At 43.7% G+C, this 21,279-nt stretch overlaps 1 protein-coding gene across 2 annotated transcripts in view; it reads left to right on the top strand.

The window, feature by feature from the left end:
• The window catches only part of LOC144797830 (uncharacterized), a 127,302-nt gene that overhangs the window by 85,442 nt on the left and 20,581 nt on the right, over window positions 1–21,279 (top strand). Inside the window, exon 9 of one of the 2 annotated variants that reach the window (XM_078668638.1) lies at window positions 5,353–5,483. In XM_078668638.1, coding sequence (XP_078524764.1) covers window positions 5,353–5,483 — 131 coding nt within the window. Of the gene's footprint in view, window positions 1–2,361; window positions 2,565–5,352; window positions 5,484–21,279 lie in introns of those variants that run through there. The other variant, XM_078668637.1, reaches the window with a different exon arrangement.

The following is a 21,279-nucleotide window of genomic DNA, read 5'->3' as shown; positions in this document are numbered from 1 at the left end:
CCCCTTTCTTATAGATTAAAAAATTTCAGCCCCACGCCAACTTTCAGGGAAATCTAAGCAAAGGGATAATATATTACACAAGTAGTTTATATATGGTGCCCAGGTTGTTAAGTCATGTTTGTAAAGATCGCCGGGGATCTTGTCCAAACCTGGTGCTTTACCTGTCTTTACTAAATTAATTGCCGACTCTGTTTCGGCTATTGTAAAACCCATACACTCTGTGGGGTATTCAAGACATGGAGCATCCACATCTGTTCCAATATCTTCATATTTTTTGTAGAGGTTGGTAAAGTGGTTGACCCAAGTTAATTCGTCCAAATGGACGTCTTTAACCACTCTCCCTACGTGGTTCCTATTGGCAACCAACCTCCAGAAACCAACATTATCGTTGTTTTTAACAGCCAACAGCATATCGGCCCACAATTCTTCCTCCCAAGCTTTTTTGGAGGCCTTTTGTACTTGCTTATAATTATTCCTAGCAGTTTTTATCTCAGGTAGAATATTAGATTTTATAGCTAATATGAGAGCCTTTTTAGATTCCCTACAGATTCCATCATACCATGGTTTACTATGGGACAGGTTCTGTGTTTTTTGTTGGTTTTTTTTGGGCATTTTAGTTACAAACATTTTTAAGTCACAAAAATTTTTTTTGTGCAAAGACATAAAATGAATAGGATTTCCTTCTGTATCTTTATAACCTACAAATGAATCAAAAGACCTTGCAAAGAGTGTATAAATCTCCGCCAGGATCTCACCATGATCCAATATAAATGGCCATTTGAGGACTCGTCTGTTATTGCTAACATGTATCTCTGTGTTAACGCCATTACCTGCTAGCGATGTACCCACAACACCCTGCAACAACGAAGCTTCTATTAATAGACTCAGTGGAAAATGATCGCTTTCTGTTCTATCCTTGACCTCAAAATCCTGAATATGGTGCCAAATAGGGATAGAGACGATTACAAAATCTAAATTACTCCTGTAATTGTTTCTACTGAAGGTGGGTTTTTTCAGGATATCAGACGATAAGCGTCCATTACAGGCCCTGAGAGAGTAAGCCGCACATATGTTTGTTATCTGAACTGCCAAAATTGAACATTTTTTCGGTTTGGCGTTCTCTAGTGCAGGGATTTTGTTAGCATGATCCTCATCTTCAAAAATATCACTGAGCCCCAGGACTGGTTCATAATTACAATTTAAATCACCTGCCAAAATAACATAATCGTCTTTACTATCTAACCCACTTAGGAAAGAATCTAATTTGGCTAGTGTTGGCGAAACTTTTGATAGAGGTGTTGGTCTATTGTAAACATTTATTAAGTATAATTTTTTCCCTTCGCGTGTAATGATCTTGAGCACTAGTATATCGGGTGAATTTACGTCTACCACCTCAGTTTGTACCTTCAATTCGACTTTCACCCAAATTAAAAGACCCCCCGTTAATGTTCTTGATATTTGTATTGTGTGTGTACATCCGATACATTACAACCATGCCTAAATGTGCTCTAACCAACCCAGTATTGCATGAAAGCAGTGACAGATGGCAGCCTCGGAATCGCTAATGTAAGTGATTGAGTGAAACTGGTGCAGGCAGCTGAGCTGTGGTGCGTGGAGGAGCACCACGATAAAGGGCTCAGTCCTGGAAAGTTGGGTGAAATCGAAACGGTGGAGTTGCTTTTGAGGTCTGGTAATTAGTCCTGGGCTTGACTGGACATCCAGAATAGTTTTTATGGAGAGGGCATCACTTCATGTAGCCATTTGATGCCAAGGCTGTACAGTCTTACTGCCACTCAATGTGATCTCACTTTTTTTTTTGCCCAGGATTGGGGCAGCCTACCCCACTGCATGCATTCATCACATTTTTAAGTACACAGCCAGGTTCTTTTCAGGTTTTGGTGCCTTGATATTTAGCCCAAAACTCTTCTTAGGGGAAGAGCATTTTAAACTAGTTGAGCCCTTTTCAAAAGCTTGACTGTTATGTTAGCTCGAATGTAAAGGAGAGTGCTTGGCCTACAAATGTATTAGGTCCCACATTTAACTTCCTGATATGATTAAAATCCAGCTTTAAGGGTAAACTGGAGTGCTTGATTAAATGTAAACAGGTAGTACACTTGACAGGAGATCTCGGTTTTCATCGGTACAACGTTGCTCTGAGCCGTGCATATGTCAGGCAAGTCATTGTTTATTGTTAAGTTATTAACACTTGTGGGGGGCGGGGAGGGGGGAACTTGTTGATGAATGTGTACTATATAAAACCAGTACTATGGGCACACCATTCAATTGTTTTTTCAATGTCGCCTTCCTCTTTTCATTTTCTTTTGCTGAAGTGGTATATTTTGTTTTTTAAATACCATACAGGAATTGATTAACAATAAAGAAACATTCGCATTACTGCTGACTTGTGTTACACATATGATTCTGCAACGTTGAGCCTGTTGCAGATATCAGAGGGGAAAGAAGAATGGTTACCCCATACTAATACTAAAAGCAGCATTAAATGAGGCACAAATAACAAAGTGATACATATTTCAAACATTGCATAGTGATGGCCAGTTGGCTGCCTCACGGCATTCTTTGCTGTTCCGGTGATTTGATCTTAAATGGATAGAGGGTGCATCTGCTTCACAGTAAGTATCTTGGATGCAGGTTTTGAAATACCTTAAATACCTTGAGGTGCTTTGATTGGAGTTTTGTGTCTTCATTTAAAAACCTTGAAGTGTAAAAGGAAGGGTGTAAAAGTGTACAGCTTTGTTTAGTTCACAATAAAACATTGTTCTTTGGTTGTTTAGATGTAATAGGCCTTGTTTGACAAATGATAGCAGTTTCATAGGCAATTGTTTGTCCGAATTTTAATATTCCAACTTTAATGCTTAACTTGCGTATGTCGAACAATTATCTAGTAACCTTAGGTTTTATTTTCATACGTTTTGCGATCAAGAGATTTAGGTTTCTGTTATGTAAAAGATTGCATATTCCTGTTGATTGCTGAGGTCATGATGTCCTTGCTGATTAAATTCTTCATGTAAATGTGCATTTATTTTCCTGTATTTTCTTCCCATCCCTTCCTTCCCAGATGTACAACAGTGTTTTGTCCTTCATGCACTTAGGGTGTTCAGAAGGTTACCTCTGTATCTCTGGATGTTCTTTAAACGTCAGGCGATGTACAAAGCTCTTTAAAAATGATTTTTTACTGTCCTTATCATCTGGATGCAACTCTTTTTCTGATTAACACGTAATCAGATTAATTTCGGGGGGGGAAGCATTTGATCTTTGGAGCTTTAGGAGGTTTTTACCAATTTATTAAAGCAAAGTGATGTTTTCATTTATCATGTCTTGAGAGGAGCCATCCAATGAATAGTATGGCTTTCTTTACACTTTCCTGCATCATCTTTATTACGTTTTCAAGTTGTTTGATACGGTCTTTTCTTTTTTGCTCTTAAGGATATTGTGGATGTGAGCCGTGGGTTGACGCATATACGTGAAAATGTTTGATCCCTATTAACATGTTACACTTTTGTAGAGTGTTCGCCACATTTTAGAAGTTTTAATCTTCCAATGTTGACACTTTCCTTAACTGAATACATCCTGCTATTGGGTTTACTCTTTATATAACTAGCAGCAGAATTGCACTACCTAGTGGGCACTTGAATACAGAAGGCAGTTCGTACAGAATAAGAGAGTTGTCCTATGACTATACGATCTGACTAAAACTGATGTCACTTTTGTGTTCAGCGAAGTTGTTCTAGAATGGTTTTTGAAGCCTCAAATCACCGGGAAATGTAACGTGTTGGAAGCAATAAAAAAGTGCTATTAGATGTTTTTACATCGATTGATAGCACTGTGTGCTCAGCTTTCATTTATCAAAACTAGAACCACTTTTGTCATCCTACAATAGTGTATCCGAATGCCTCTCTCTAAAATGTTAAAGAGAGGTGAAGATTAAACTACAATCCTTCTTTAGTAATGTTATTTACAATAAATAATTCTATAAATTTCTTCCTTTTTTCTTACCGTACAGATTCCACTCACTCCTGCTGCCCAAGTGTTAGTCCTTTGCGTAATTGCGTATGACTGTAAAATATGTTTACTTGCTTTCTCATTGACTTTGCTAGCCACATTTTCCTGCCTGTCATATTTATAATCCTATTCCATATTTTGAGAAGTGAAATGTTTATTTCCCATCATTTCAAGGCGACAGGACACAGTTTGTGTACATCCTTGAACCTTATACAATAACTAAAGAATATCATGGTTAGAATTTATCTGATGCCAGGTTCTCTTACCTGGTCCACCAGTCTTCTTATTTAGCGTAGACATTCTTTTCCAGCTATCGAAATCACCATTAAAAAAACTGCTTTTATGGGGTTAATATTGCTTCTTAAAACACTTGTGTTACTATATCTCCATGGATTGATTTTTCTTCTAGGTCCGATTTCCCTCCACTCTTTTCTTCCTGTTCCTTTGCTAACCTTGTCTTGATGTTTCATGCTTGACTGACTTGCCATTGTTTCTGTGCGCTTCTTTCTGTATGTTTCAGGTACTCTCCTTAGATGAGTATTTGATTCTATTGTTCAATCTACTTACGGTAAAGTAACTATCGAAAAGGACAGAAACTTCCTTAGGTTCTTTATTCACAACTGCTTATACATGTATGGTCTGCCATACTCTATTTCTATTAAGGCTTACTGCCGACAAGGCACTTCTTGTGGATTTATAATTCAAGAAGTAAAAAGTTTGCAGCATAAATAAAAAAACAGATTTTCATTAGTATGATTTTTAACATCTTTGTACTAGCTTTTTCAATATGCGTGCTTTTTGACTTACCACTACATGTAATAAATATTCGTAGTGTTCAATATCTCCCCACATTTGTTAAAAAAATTACGCTTTCACTGCATATTCATATACCTTCTCCCACAGTCTTTTTGCTCATCAAAATGCATTTCATTTGCTAATTGTGAGGCTTAGTACCCGACTTGCTTTTGGTTGTAACCTCTTGAGGAGCCTTTTCTACTCCCTGATAGAAGCTGTAATTTTCTTTTGATGTCCACCACCAGGTCTGAATTCTGGTGATGGTATTTGCCATTTAAATCGTTTGTATTGGCTCATCCTAAGTTGTGTTCCTCTTGATGCAATTCTGCACTTCTAAACTGAAAAGTGATCTTTGTTCTTATTTTTTAGTAATTTACAGTGTCCTTCAGTTTGTGTGAAATTAGAAAGTCGTTGGCTGGTTGGTTGCTCTAATAACCTTCACATTCATTGTAAAAAGGACTGGAGCGCCTCTATGTGGAGAGAAGCCTGTTACCAAATAAGTAACCTAAACATTAATTTTTGTTCTCATCTTTGCAGAAACAGCCGATACAGGCAGCACCTATCATCACGAAATGGCCAGATATGGAATCAATTTCTCAAGAGAGGGGCTGCAAAGACGTGCGTGGCCCTGTTTTTGAAGGAAGGGTGATCAGGGATACTGGTAGCACGTAAGTAACCAGAACTCCTTAACGAAAGACAACTGGTGTCCCTTAATACTTACAATCCTTGCAGTTATCTCTTTACAGAAACCGAGCTTGCTTGCTGAATGTCCATCAGCTGGGGGGGTTCAGAAATTAGCATACTTCTGCTGCCAAAGTCCTAAATTATCATAAGAGGGGCACATTAAGTTGCTCTGTCATGGGCATAACTTGGTCTCTTTATTATGATTCACATTTTTCATACCAATTGCTCATTCCTGAATACAACACTAAGACGGTGCAGATGTCTAAAGATGCTACAGAGGTTTATAGATTTTGGGATGTTTCTTTATTTCAGGCTGAAAAGTTTTCGGTTTACCTGTCCAGTACGCCACAAAATGTCTCATACGAAAGGCATAGCCACTGCCTTCCTAGTCACCCTGAATATTGACTTTACATGTTCTTCACATGAAAGTTCAAGGAAGGACATGGCCTCCTCCATGCTTGAAGGGTTTTCAACAGTTTGGCATACTCACACAGGAAAGAATAACAGCTCTCTGGAGTGGGCATCTTCTGTGTAGAAGTAAAGAATAGCAACTGCTTATATGATCCCTTTCTGCCAGAAATGCCTCTTGGTACCGATGACTTGGATTACAATTATGCAGCCTTTGTTCGCCTTTCAAAGGATGAAGAGTTCACGTAACGTTCAATGATTTGAGCTTCCGGGTAAACAATTTCTGCAATGGGTAAGTGAACACTTCTCTACAGAGAACAAAGGAGCTCTACTGGTACGCGGTGCCTCACCTTTGACAAGGGAGAACAAGCTGGTCACTCGATGTTGATTAGATCATCAGTTAAAGTAACCTAAAATGCACGTGTCTCCTCATGCTGGAATACACTTATGGGTTCTGTACTCCATGTGTCACCAACCCCATACATGTTAGGGTCTACTAATGTACCCGGAAAGGATGCTCAAAGAAGAATATTTTCTGTTGTATCACAGTCTGTACTGCTCATGTGGAAATCTGAGCATCTGACCCCAGTGACGTGCTTTAGTTAGATACATATTCATGACATTGAAATCATGGATGCCTGCCTCCATTCCTGAAATGTGGCTGGGATGCAAATCACAGACCAAACTGGAGCATGAATGTGTGCTCCTGAAGGTCTCTCAGTAAAAGGGAAGTATACCTATATCTTTCCTTGCACTTGTTTTGACGTTTTATGTTAGAAAATCATACGAAGTCCGAGTGCCCACAGAGAAAATACCTTAATGTAAAGAAAAGATGCAGACCACCTTAAAGCTTCAAGGGCCTTCGAAAACCAATACATTTTGCAGTTTTCACTTAATAAATACAACTTTGGGTACTGAAGCCTGATTCACTGCAGTCACAACAGGACTTTATGGATGTCTACTGGCGGACAAGTAAGTGAAAGTGTTTATTGTATTCAGATTGCCCTTATTAGTACTGTGGTTATGTTTATTACAAACTAGCTTCTTAATACTGATTAACGTGTGTAGGAGAAAGAAACCATACACAACACTTGAGAAGTTAGTTCAACGTACATCTCTGCATCTACATTCTCATCCGGAGACCCTCTACCCCTTTTAAATTACTTTTCCCATAATCAATAATGTCTGGGGTATTCGTTAAGTGTTGAGGACATTTTTCAGGATCCTTTCAGATGCAGTTGAGCTGCCTTGGTGGAATATATGCGCTGTGAGAAAGTACCTCTTTTGATATGGTTAGCAACCCCAATTTTTGGCTGGAAAATTATGTGGCTTTGATTGTAATGCACAGGGTTCCTGCCAACCAGGTTCCCTGTGCAAGTGCTTCTTCCCTAACACTGTACCACGATTGGCAACTTCAGCCCCTTGTAAGTCCCAAGTAAATGCTACCATTGGTACCTAGGGCATGGGAACTGAATAGGGTCCCCTAGGGACCTCTCACCGAGGCCATGCCACTGACACTACAGCTTGCATGCCCTGGTGCATTGAAAAATGACAACGTCGGCATGGCACTTGCCTGTGTTCTATGCCAATCAACACTGCCTATGGAATAGGTAAGTCACACCTCTAGCAAGCCTTACAAGCTCTAAGGCCTGGTGCACGATATCTCGGGTGTGGGCATATCTGCAGGAACAGTTATGCCCCTACAATATTTACTTCAATTCCATAATATTGTAAGTGCCAGGGTTTGGTAAGGAACAACTTCTCTTAATAAACACACACTGATGCCAGTGTGGGATTTATGAAACCATGTTCCCAGAGGGCACCTCAGAGGTGCCTCCTGAAGACCTACCAACCCTAGTGTGGTTTTGACTGGCTTTAGGCAGCCTACTCCTACCAGACATGTTTCTGGACCCCTTTGTTGTGAAGCTCTGCTCTCCGTGGACAGAAACCAAGCACGTCCTTGGTGGAGGTGTCACTTCAACTCACAGGATGAGCACCTTGCTCGAGAGGAAAGCTTCAAAGGCCTGCTGCCTTTGTAATGCGACCCCAGCCTCTGCTGCTAGCAGCAGATGTCAACCCCCATTTTGGGCAGAAGAACTGGTGGGAAAACATTTATTTTAACTTGTCTTTATTCATGATATTGCATGGGGATCACTTTACGCATTCGCCATGTACATGGTACAGTGTGTCGTTGATGGACTAATGTTAACAAGTTATACCTTGGCAATCCATTAGACTGTCCATAGGTCGCGCTATATAGTTCTGTCGTTGGGTACATCATGGCTTTTTACGGTGTGTAACTCCCCCCCCCCTTTTTTTTTTTTAAACGGATCAGTCCGTGCAACAATACTTGTTAAGAAAAGGAATATAAAAGAGTGATGAAATTAAAGTAATAACCGAACAGGAAAAACCTTGGCAGTAACTGGTGGCGGAACCTAACTCACGAATAAAATATATAGATCATCTAGTGCGTGGTCTTCAAGAATTCAGTATATGTGTTACCGGACGGCTGTGTTAGCACCCATCTCTGTTCTCCACCAGACTATTGTAGGAAGATGGGTTTCTGTTACAGTAACCCCCGCCTTTTTGCCAGATTTCTGATGCACTTTGACTTGCTGTGCCCCGAGTCCCTGACAATCAGGTTTCCAGGGCCTGTTTTCTTTTCCAAAACTGTAACTTTGTACCCCCAATTGGCACCTCTCTGGCCACATGTAAGTTCCTTGTAAAAGGTACCATGGGTACCAAGGGAAATATGTGACCAATGAAGGACCACTAAGGGTTGCAGCTCATATTGTGCCACCCTTAGAGATTCTGTACCCTGACAAACAACTGCCATTGCCGGATGTGTGTCTTGGTGCAGAGCAAAGTGAAGAGTCGACATGGCACACATCCCATGCCTACAACCCACTGCCTGTGGCAGAGGTTGGCCACCCCTCTAGCTGGATGCACTAGGCCACTGGTGGGGGTACATGTGCTTCAGCCCTGTATACCCTTTCAGTGCTTAAGTCCATTCTTAGACATTGTAAGTGCAGTGCTGCCATTAAGAGTATATGGTCTGGGAGTTTGTCATTACGAACTCCACAGCACCATAATAGCTTTACTGGAAACTAGGACGTTTCATATCAAACTTCTCCGCACATTAAACCCACACTGATACAGTGTTGGATTTAATGAAAAATGCACTAAAAATGCATCTTAGAGATGCCCCCTGAAGAACGACCAAGATAGGCAGGGTCCACGAAGGCGAAGCTTAAAAGGCTTGCCGCCTTTGTGAGCTGACCCAGCCATTTGCTGCTCCCAGCAGCTGGCCACCACCGGTTCTGACCCCACCTTTTGATGGGTGCATCGGTGGGAAAACCAAGATAGGAGGAGAGGTGTGCCCCCCTCTGCCTACCCCGTCTCTCAGGTGGGGAAGGCTAGGTGAAGCACAACTCTCAGTCCCCGATATCTTGAAGATGGGGGACCCACCCAACCAGACTGAAGTCCATGCCCCCCTCCCACTAGAGGGTAGCATATTAGGGGGTGTACCCACCCCAAGGAATGGACCTAATGGTCCCAGCCTGAACCTACCTGAAACGCCCATAAATCTAGTATTTAGGGGCAACCCTGAACCTTGCCTCCTCAGACAAGAAGAAACCAGAAGAACAAGGACCGAAGAGTTGTGCTGAAGGAAGAGGAGGACACTAACTGAATTAACCCCAGCCCTACTGGCCTGTCCTAACCTCATCCTGCTCGAGTGTAATCCGGGTGTGTCCGGCAGCCAGCAGTGCCCCAGAACCCGGATGACTTGTCCTGCCTTCTCCAACCAGACCTTTTCTCCCGTAAGCACCGGATTTGCTCACAAACTGCACCTGATGCCTACGGCCCGAGTACGAGTGGCTCAACACCACAAAGAGGACTCCCCCCCCCCCCCCCCCGCCCCCCCCCGCAAGCCTGACCTGGGATCTAGTGATCCTAACCTGCCTTAAGTCTCCCGACGACGCCTGCAGCCCCTTTCTGGAGGATCCTCCAGACCGCAACTGGAGCCGGTAGGAGAACCCTGACGCCAAAAGACACCACTGCACCTGAGACCCCATGGCCTTGGGTGGCCCAACCGACGGTGTCCCGGCATACCACGACATCCCACCATACCTCTCTAACTGGTGGTCGCCTCCAGATCTCCGTCCCCGAGCCTGCAGTGTTTGTTGCAACCAGAGAATCGCCATTAAAACAACTAGGCACCCGACGCCAAAACAGCACCCTGCACCCTGTGCTCCTGTGTGTGCAATTTGGGTGCTAACTTGAACCCCCCTTTGCCCTGAGCTTAATTCCAGAAGCTTTCCTCCCACAACCTTGTGGCCTGCTCGTGAGCAGCCACCAACCAGAGGCCCCTATCCGCCATTGGATAACATTGGGCCTCAGTATTCTGCTCCCGGCCACCCTAGTGAAGCTAAGGGTGTTCTTTGAGTGCATCCTTAACCCTGGGGGAACCCTGGTTCTAATGCCAGAGACCCGATTCCCAGAACCAAGTACCTCAGCTTTAAACCAATAACTTCATTTACTCCTATAGGATTGCATTGACTGCTTTTCTGTGAAAAAAAGTTCTAAGTGTGGAGTTGGACATTGTATGAGAACTTAGAAACTGTGTGTTTACAAAAACTGACTGACCTATTATTTAGAAAATTTCCCAGAGTGATATCTAGTCATATCACACCGAATAGAAAAAGTTATCCGAAAAGTAATTTTAAAGTAATCGCAAATCAACTGAAAAGTAATTTCAACTGTTTCTGAACATTTGACCTACCTGTATTAACATTCAACTGTATTATCAAAAAGGTACTATTTTTACTTAACTGCACCTAGTCTGGCTTGTTTCTAAAAATAAAATACAACAAAGAATGTTTTTTATACAAAACAATTGGTCAGAGTTCAGTCTTTGAGTGTGAAATAATGTCTTGCCTGAGTGTGCACAATAAATGCTTAACACTACCCTCTGGTAAAGTCTTACTGCTCGCCCACACTACCACACATATAGAGTAAGGTATTATCTACTTTTATCTCTGTAAGTCTTTGGGGATCCACTGGACCCTGTGCACACTATACCTTACTTTTGTATAGTATATACAGAGCCAGCTTCCTACAGACCCCCCCATTGCTAACTCCACCCCATAGTTGCTGGAGGCAAAGTAAAGCACTTTTTTCAGGAGGGTGGCAGAATAGTGGGTGTAGACACCCTAGGTATGGGACCATTGGTCCATACCCGTTACTCCATTGTTATGTCCCTCAATCTAGTATTTAGGTGGCTCCCCTGGACCCTGAACTCAGATCTTCGACAACCTAAGAATCCCTGACACTGAAGAGCCTTACCAGCATGAGAGAAGAAGGAGCAGTGACGGACTCTGCATGCACCAGGCCTGTCTGCTGCCTTTTGCCTCTGCTACAAAAAAAATGATTCTTCCAGCAGGCACAGCAACCTCCAAGGCCCTAGAGGACTGCCTGCCTTCGATAAAGACCTTAATCTCCCTCAGACAGCAGACCTGTCCACAAAAAATATCTACAAAGAAAAGAACTCTGCCCTGAGGAACCGCAAACTTGCCTCTGGATCCACCTCCGTTCTCGACGCCCACAGCCGGTGTCCAAGTGACCCACCAGCCTTGTGAAGGTTCCCCAGTGCTTCTGAGCATGAGTCCACTGTGGGCTGACCCCTGACGGACTCCACCTTGACGCATGCAGCCTCAGCTCAAAGACTCCCCCTGACTGCGACCTGCCCCATAAGCTGTTTTTCGACGCCTAAGGACACCTCTGCACCTGAAGGCCCTGGGCATCTCTACTTAGCTGGGAAGCAGTGGGTTTTCTTCGTCCTGGCCTGAGCCTGCACGCCTTTCTTCAACTTTGATCTCCCTGATTGGATTGTACTGGGTGCCCGACGCTGTATTGGCACTCTGCACCCAGCCTTCCCTATGCTGAGGAGGGTGTACGTTTGGTGCTGCCTTGTGGTCCCCCTCATACTTGCCTTAATTGCAGGAGTTGAACCCCTGACACTGCTTCCCTCACTTATGACCAGGTCATCTCCAAGAACCCCCAGTATCCATTGATTAACATTGGGCACCGACCCTGAATCTGACCTCTGCACCTGGCCACCCCAGTTCCGCTGGTGGTGCAGTTTTGGTGCCAATCTAAACCTTCCCTGGTGTTGACCTGAAACCCTGAAGACTAGAACTGTAAGTTGTGCACTTACCTAAAAAACTGCATTCTTGTTTTCCTCTTTAGGTTACCATTGCAAAGCTTGTAAACTGCTCTGTGTCCACTTTTTAAAGTATTAAGTATTTTTCCTGAAAAAACAATTTACCCTTTTGCGAACATCTTGGTCTTAAAATAAATCTTGAAAGAAGCTTATTTTTCTAAAATTGGTTTGGATCTTCGTTTTGAGTTGTGTGTCATTTATTAGTCACTGTGTGTATACCACATGTCTTACACTCCTCTGTGTTATGCCTAAGGCTGCTCGCCTTCACTACCACAAATAGAGCACTTGGGGTTACATTAAGCCCTGTACACGTTTGGGGAATCTCTGGACTCTGTGCATGGTATGACCACTTAGTGGTGTACAATATACAGAGCCAGCTTCCTTACATACACCTAGATTCTCACATCAATAATTTATTTTACTGTTGATCAAGTGAGGCTCCTGTTTCTGCAGCCAGGCATAAATCTGGAACTAAGTTGTGGTTCCTGAAGGAAAGCTTCCCTATGACTTTCAGCGAGACATCCAATCCATCTTCTGAGTTTAGTTGGCTCTTATTTTGAGGCATGAACATTTTTCAGCGCAGAGGTTCTTCTGCAATAATTAGCCCAGGCATGTCAGTAGTCCTAATTTACCAAACATTGTGTAACTTTTTTCATCTAGTGTGTACAGAATCTTGATCCAGTCTTTCTGACTACACGTGATATTCTTGGTTTGTAATACTATTGGTAGAATTGTATCTTTTATTATTAATGATGCCACACCTGCATGCAAAAAAAATCTCGCCACACTTAAACTCAATCATTAGTAAGGTTTGCTTAAGAATAAATGAAAGACAAGTTGGGCAATTACATATTCTTTTCTGTCAAGGACAGTAGGTCAGAGCAGTGTCTTCAGAAATGGAACAGCTGGTGCAAAAATGATTGAGGCGCCACCTGGAGAGGCTTGTAGTGCCTCTAGTATGAATGGTTGTTCTCATACTCTAGCCTTAAGCGGAAATCTGTCTGGTCTTGAAAAATCTGGTACTGGACTGGTTTTGTGCCTATATTGTTGGTCATATTAAATGTATAATTATTTTCAGCAGGAAGAGGTTTGAATTGATCGGGTACTCCTTCCAGTGATAAAGAGGTAGCAATGAACAGTGTAGAAAAATGCCCCTTTTAGACATGGTCACCCCTACTTTCTGCCTGGTAAATTATGTGATTTCGACTGAAAGTGCACTGGGTTCCTGCTAACCAGGTCCCCAGTGCCAGAGCTCTTTCTCAAAAGTGTACAACTCTTCCCCCCAATTTGCAAAACCTTTAGCACCCTCTGTAAGTCCCTAGTAAATAGTATCCCTGGTACCTAGGGCCTGAGGTACTAAAGAGGGCCCCCAAGGGCTGCAGCAAAAATGGTGCCACCCTAAGGGACCCCTCAACAAGCACATGCAAGACTGCTGTTCCAGGCTGCGTGTCTTGGTGCAGACACAAGTGAAAACACGACATGTCACAGATCCTGTGGCCATGTCCCCTACCAGTGCATGTCATATTTGTAAGTCACCCCTACAGCAGGCCTCACAACTCTAAGGCAGGGTGCTGAATATTACAAGTGAGGGCATAGACATGCCCCGATGCTGGTCAGTCCTAATACTGCCAGTGCAAGTGGACAGGGAAGCCATTTTAGAACATGTTCTGGATACTGGTGAAAGCGAGTTCCCCAGCTACATGATGGCTTCACTGAAAATAGGGATGTTCGGTATCAAACATCTCGTATTGATAAACCCACACTGATTCCAGTGTATGATTTACCAATACATGCACTGCACTCATAGGGCACCTGAGAGGTGCCTCCTGAAAAACCTACCAGCCTCTGGTGTCCTTGCTGACTGGTTTCTGCACACCTGGTACCTGAGACGCTATTCTGACATTCTAGGGGGAGAGCCTTTGCTCTCAGGAGACCCAAAACAATAGCCTATCCAAGAAGAGGGTGCAACACCCCCTACCACAGGCTGACCTGCTGATTAGTCTCCTTGGGCTGGCAAGCTTCAGAGAAGCTGCCGCCTTTGGGATGTGAATCTTGCTCCCCATTACAGGTGTGGAAGCTAACCACCTTTGTTTAGAGCTTTTTGACACCTGGACAGGTGGGAAAATTAGCTGGTCAGATAGGCATGCCTCCTCCAGGCTAGTACCACCCCTAAGTTGCTCTACTGCGAGGTGCACACGATTTTTCAGAGGTAGCCATATTTGTGGTAGCATACTTAGAAATTCTGGAACATGGTTATGCCCACATTCCACAGGAAGTGGCCATAACCCTTCACTCCCCTAACACCGCTAAATTCAGTATTTTGTGGAGCCCCTAGTACCAGAGAAGGAGATCCTGTTGACCGAATAAGAAAGAGGACACCAAAGAGCCGCAAAAGCAGAGAGTAGAGAAGAAGTAGCTGACCTGGTACCAACCCTGCTAGCCTGTCTGCATCCCTCATCCAAAACTGCACGAAAGTCGACTCGTCCTGCAGCTGTTGCCTCCAGAAACCTGGGAGGACTGCCTGCCTTCGCAAAAGACTCAAGACCTCCCAGGAACAGCGGGCCTGTTCTGAATAAACTCCCAAAGAGAAGACGGTCAGGCCTCTGGAACCGCCAAAACCCAAAGTCACCACTGTACCCGTCACCTCTAGCCTGAGTTGAAGTTGCCAGCGGTGTCAACAAGGTCCCCGAGCCCTCCAGACCATTGTGGTTTCGCTCCTGAAGTCCTTGAAGTCGCCTGCAGCCTCTGCAGGCATGCCGCCCTCCACTGCGACTGCTCCAGTAGAGAACAACCCGCCGCCTAAGGCCACCTCTGAACCCGCCGCCTCAGGGCCTTGGAAATGAGGACCAAAGGTGCCCCATCCTGAGCATCGGAAGGACTGAGCCCAGTTGCTGGTTCAGCCAGACTGGCCTCCTGGTTAGAGCCTGCAGCCTCCTTACACAGTGACAATCTTCATTGAAATACATTGGGCCCCGAAGCTGTTTGGCACCCAGCACTCTGCCCCCCCTGCCCCCCTGTGCAGCTGGTGGTGTACTGCTGATGTTGCCTTGGACAATGCACACCACTCGCCTTAACTCCTGGAGATTGGTCCAGTAAGTTGCTGTACTGTACCTGTTTGCAAAACGTGTTCTTTCCACAGGATAAGATTGCAGAACTCTGAGATTGCAGTGTCCACGTTTTAAAGTGAAAAGAATTTATATTTAAAAATTTACTTACCTGAACGATGTTTCTCTGATGGCTAAACCTATATAAAGATACTTGTTATCCTTCTTGAGTCGTGTGTGTCATTTATTAACTATTGTGTGTATTTTCAGATGTCTTGCACTCCTCTGTGTTAAGCCTAAGACTGCTTGATCACACTACTACCTCTGTGGAGAAGTGTGGCTCAATGGTTAGAGCGGCAGACCCTGATGCAGAGGTCTAGCCCGGGCCAGGGTTCAATTCCCCGCCTCGGCGGGTCTTGGGCTCAAAATTCCACGGACCTGATAATTCTCGCCTTGGTGCCTATTCCAATCATGGAGTCCCACTCTGCAACTCTGGGCAATAGCTTGCTTAATCTCCACAACGGCCCCCACAACGCTAAGGATGCCTGGCCTCCACCTTGGGGGTGCCCAGGAGTGGACACCTCACAGGGAAAGCCAGGATGGGTTCCATAGCGATATTCGTACAAGCGCCTTGAGACCCTTGCGGGTGAGTAGTGCGCTATACAAATATCAATTTACAATTTATAGAGCACTTTGGATTGCATAGCAAGCCCCTGTCCACAACCCCTGGACTCTTTACATGGTAAATCAACTTTTGGATATATCGGATAAAGAGCCAGCTTCCTATAAACAGAATAAAATATGATATGTCTAGTAGGGAGCAAAAATTCAGTCACTCTGTCCTACATCTGTCTGGTAATGATTCTGTGGTAACTCTTTTAAAATGTTTTAGGAGAGAATATAGTTTGCAGTTGTCTCGGCCATTTTTGGTGGGTAAGGTATGTCAGCAGGAGTTGTTATAAGGAACAGAGTATCAAATTTACATAGGGGACTAAACCCAAGATTTTTCCCAAAATTATATAAAGTTGTGTTTGCGTCGAACGTCTAAAGACAGTCGAAGTAATGTCACCTTTCCTAAATTGGCTGTCTGAGTTAGGAATCCCTGTTTATTAACTGTATATAACGGTCATGGGATTCACTTTCCTGATACCTAATTGGGCTTCTATTCGGACTGTTATGAATGCCAATGGTCCTCTGTTTCTGCAACAAGAAACTGCTTTTGGTTTAAGTGTTGCAGCAAAGATGTTTAAATCAAGCTTTTTTTAGTACTTTGAAAGAACTTCAGGCCTTTTTTTCCAGAGCAATAAAATGCAATTTAGTTCTGAACATCAGATCCAAATGTGCATGTTCCATTATCTTTTGGACTTCCTTTACCATTTTGCAGGTATGGTTAGTCAAAGAAAGTTTTTTTTTTTTTTAGTCTTGCTTTTGAATCCCATTGGGGAAGTGTTAGGCCGGGCAAGGTCCTCGGCTATTGGATTTGATGTAAATGATCATTTAAGTCTAGAAAACTTGCCGAGCTGCTCCACTGAATTGAAAATGTTCTGATGTTAAAAGAAACTGGATTAAAAAAAAAACTATCAACTGGAATATAAGATTCTTGAGTACATGACCTCCTTTGGATTTTGCCTACCAGAATTGTGCCTCATCATCAATTTTCAGCTGGTTTCTTCATTTTTATTAACTACCAGAAAAAAAGACCAGGGTCTTAATTTGAATTCAAAGTTAAACCAGTTTTTGTTAATTTTTCATCTAAACATTTCCCAAAATCTCTCATATATGTTGTGGACCAATTTTACCTTTCAATAGGCCATTTTCTTTCCATCCTAGGTTTCATTTTCTGCCTTCCCTACGGAGATGCTGTTTTAGGCTTTGGTAGCTGAACAGATTAAGCTGGGAAAAATTAGTCGACGGTGATCCCATTCTTTCACCACTGTTTCCTGATTGGGATAGTTTAAAGGCAGTAGAGCACAATTCTCTTTGTCCTTTCGTCCTGACAGTAACCACAGTGGTTAATGTTAAAAGTACTGTTGGTTCACTCTGCAGGCTCTGAAATAAACGGAGCAACGTTTTTTTCGTAGCTGAAGACAATGATGTAAACATTGAAGAATTCTTCCGTTTTCTGAGGAATGCCCGCTGGCGCTGTTGCTATCTGTTCTCCATTAAGTCATCCCATGCAACTTGCAGAGCAGACTGTTGAGGCACCCCATAATACTCCAACAATGGCATGTTCACCTTGGGTAAGTTCTAAGCAGAAACTGGCACTACTTTACTTGGGAAGTGACATTGGCGGTTCACGTTTTGAACACAGTCGTCTCACACCATGCACCTGATGTGAAATGAAGCTGTAGCTGCAACAATGGGTATGACATTTTTCAAATAATTATTTTTCCACAGGAACTCCTTCTGGCATTGGCTTGTTGAGCCAGGTCATCTGCGTTTAAGTGATGGGGTCCGTCAAGCCTTGCCAACTGACTTTTAGTCTTGATGTTCTCATATTTTACAACATTCACCTTAGAAAGTTTGACATCATTTAAGGGCATTTTTTCCATTTGGATGTAAGACTGCCTTGACAATAAACTTGTTCGAGGCATGTGAGCTGTAGATCACATACTTTGCCATGTAGTGTTGGGTCCGGATGTTTGCCGTTTGTTTTTCTTCGAAGAAGTCTTTTCCAGTCACGAGGTAGGTGACTCCTCCTTTCAGTGATGGTGCGCATGGGCATCGACTCCATTGTTAGATTGTTTTTTTCTGCCATCGGGTTTGGACGTGAATTGCTGTGCTCTGGTTCGACACCGTTTCTTTTGTTTTCCTCAGTGCGCAAGACACTCATTCTCGACGGTATTGTTTTCAATCGTGTATCCTATTCTCCGCGTATCGTATTTACTTTAAAAAAAAAACTCTTTAGATCGGGAAGCTTGTGGAAGGCCGTCCAGTCTACCTGCTTCGGTCCGCCTTGCAGACGATAGAATGGACTTCATTCAAATTCTGCCCTCGGTGCCACGTGAAGTTTCCGGGCACCGACTCACACGAAGTGTGCAACCTGTGCTTGTCTCCGGAACTCAGAGAACAGGACTGCGACGCGTGCAAGCCTTTCTGCTCCCAGAAGACGATTCGCGACCTTCAGGCTCGACGTCGCAACATGCAGAGCCAACACGCAAGTTCCATTCCAGACCTCTTCGGAGAAGATTCGGAACAAGAAGGCAGCGACGCCATGGGAGCCGAAGAAGAACAGGATCCCATCTCCATCTTCGACTATGGCTCCGAGTGGGATGACGTAATCCTGCAAGGGCGGCGTAACGAGAGTACAGATCCTTCCTGGCCCCAAAATCCACCTCGGCCCAAGAAAAAGGCTCCGGTGCAACCCCTGCCTCTGGGCCACTGACAGCACCGAGAACATGTTTCCAATGCCCCGTCTTCTGGCTCTGCACCGAAACACACCCAAAAGCCTTCTGGCGCAGAGCCGCCAGAAAACGGGTTCAGATCCGAAACTTCAGTATCGAAGTCGAAGCCAGGCTAAATGAATGAATTCGGCATTGTCTGTGCCACATTTTTGGCAACGTGGGTCAGGTCGAAGCCCACATTTGTGTAATTTAAGCGGCGTGTGATAAGTTTGATGCAGATATTTATAATGTATGATAAGCAGATTACCATTAGAGGTGAGCATATCAGTCAGGGCGCAACAGATAAACCATTCCTCGTCAGTAAGGTGTACTTACAGTAGTTTAGTTTATTCCACCTATCCAGTGCTTTAGATGTATTGCCCTCTAAGTCTTGAAATAGTATATATAATTTCGTTACAAGATGTATATTATGAGGATTAGTGATAATCATTTGCAACGCTTTCAACATAGGTGGTTCATTGGGAAATGTGGGGTTTAGATTTTAAGTGCATCAGCTTCTATGAAAGTGCCGTCTTTATAAAGATCTTCCATTCTATCTATTCCCGAATTGTGTTTATTTCGTGTTTATTCACATGGGCGCGCTGATGCAGCAGTATTTTGTGTAGTGGACTTGGAAGTGCATTGCCATCCTCAACCGCCATATGTTGCAGATAACGGATCGGGTACCAATAGTTCGCATATTGCGCTTGAGCTCATGAATAATATAGGGGAAAATCTGGTACTTTAAAGCCGCCTTTCGAATAAGGTAATGTTAGAGTGCACATTTTGATGCATGCTTGTTTTACCGGCCCATATAAGTTGGGTGACCGTGGTCAGCAATCTTTGAAATACAGCCGCCAGCGGTGTAATGGGGATGTTGTTGAAGAGATAAAGAAATTTGGGCAATATGGCCATCTTAACAATGGCCATTCTATCTGTCAGAGAAAGCGGTAATTGAATCCATCTTTCCACTTTCTCTTTTAGTTTACTGATAGCTGTCTACCTCAGGGTTCCATGGTACCAGATCCCCAGGTATTTACCGGGTCGCTCTGCCAGTATAATGGAAATTCCGCAGTGTGTGGTCGGGTCATTTCTGTTAAGGAGATAATAGTTGATTAATTCCAATTTATTTGGAGTCCCGAATGTCGTCCAAATTTAATATATTCCCGTATATGGGGGGATAGATTAGCAGTGGGATCACGGACATATAAACCATGTTGTCTGCATATAATGAAATATTTAAAGGACGTTGACGGAATTGTAGGGCCGTACTCTTGTGACATTCCCTTTTTCGGTCGCCAGTGGTTCTAGCGCGCTTGCGAATAGAAGTGGCGCCAGGGGGACATCCCTGTTGTGTGCCACGCGAAATCTGTATCGTATCTGATACATATTGATTCACTTGTATTCTCGTTACTGGTGCTGTATAAAGTATATTAATCCATTGCAGGAGGATTGGGGCAGTCCCATTTTTTGTTATAGTGTGAAAAGATATGTCCTTTCAACTGAGTCAAATGCTTTAGCTGCGTCTAGTAAGACAGCAGCCGCTTGCAACTTTGGGTTTAACTGATGTGACAATGCAAAGAGGGGTACGAATATTATGGGCTGTAGAGTTATGAATCCTGTGTTTTTTGTCTGAAGAGAGTCTTTTTGATGAAGTCCTGGGCCGCCTTTGGCGTTGGTAATATATTCGCCCATCCATCTTGGATTATGCGCAGTCTTGCTGGGTATAACATTGCATATTCAATGCCCATGTCTCTCAGCTTCTTTTTTGCATAATTTAAGTCTTTACGTGCCGTTTGCACTGCCACGTAAAATCAGGATAAAAATATACATTATTGCCTCGGTGGGGCTCCCGGTGGTGGCGCGGGTGCCAGTGATCAGTGGGTCCATTTGATGATGAGCACCGGGGAAATGTTTTCTGCTCGAAAGAAGATGTTTCACAGCATATCCTCCACATACGTTTCTAACCTCCCCGTGTTGGTGCTCTCCGGAATCCCCATAATGCACACATTATTTCGGCGAGATCTCGCTTCCAAGTCTTCATTTTTATGTTTGATGACTTCCAGGATCTTTTCCATCTCTGTGCATTTGCGCGTCGTCATCCTGGATTCGTCTTCAACTGCTGATTACGCATTTCAGCAGCGTTCAGCCTTTCACCCTGCTTGTCAAGCTTGGCAGCCATGTTGTCTACTCTCTGTGCAAGTGAGTCAAGTTTACCATTTATGGCTTGTAGGCTCAGTTGTATGGCATGCAGGACAGCTTCCATGTTGGATGTTTTTGCTTGTTCCGTGTCCAATTCAGTGTCCGAGTACGCCATTGTTACTTTAGACGTGCGGCGGGTGTCAAAGTAGAGACTCGGTTGCTGTTTGTCAGTTTACCCATGCCACCAGTAATTCTGCGGGGGGCCTGGAAGTGACACCCGTGGTCGCAATTCTTCATGAGTTGTAGTTCTCTTACTCTGCCGCCTTGCTAAATGCTATTATATCACAGGGTCAATTCGGGAGCAACCGGTATAGTCTTTATATGTTTCATTAGCTAGTCCACACTCCCTATGGCACCATCAGCAAGTTTTTGCTCTGCATGTCTGACGAGCCAGTTAACTCCAGGTTCGCAGCCCTCGACACTCAGGTTCGAGGCATGTGGGCTGCTGAATTCATATCTATAGCATAGATCGCCACCTAGTGTTGGGTCCGGATGATTGCACATTGTTGTCCTGGAAGAG

Source organism: Lissotriton helveticus, chromosome 12 (assembly GCF_964261635.1).
Source record: "Lissotriton helveticus chromosome 12, aLisHel1.1, whole genome shotgun sequence".
Taxonomy (NCBI): Eukaryota; Metazoa; Chordata; class Amphibia; order Caudata; family Salamandridae; genus Lissotriton; species Lissotriton helveticus.
Note: the sequence above shows the minus strand (reverse complement) of the source record. Positions and strands in the feature narration are given on the sequence as shown.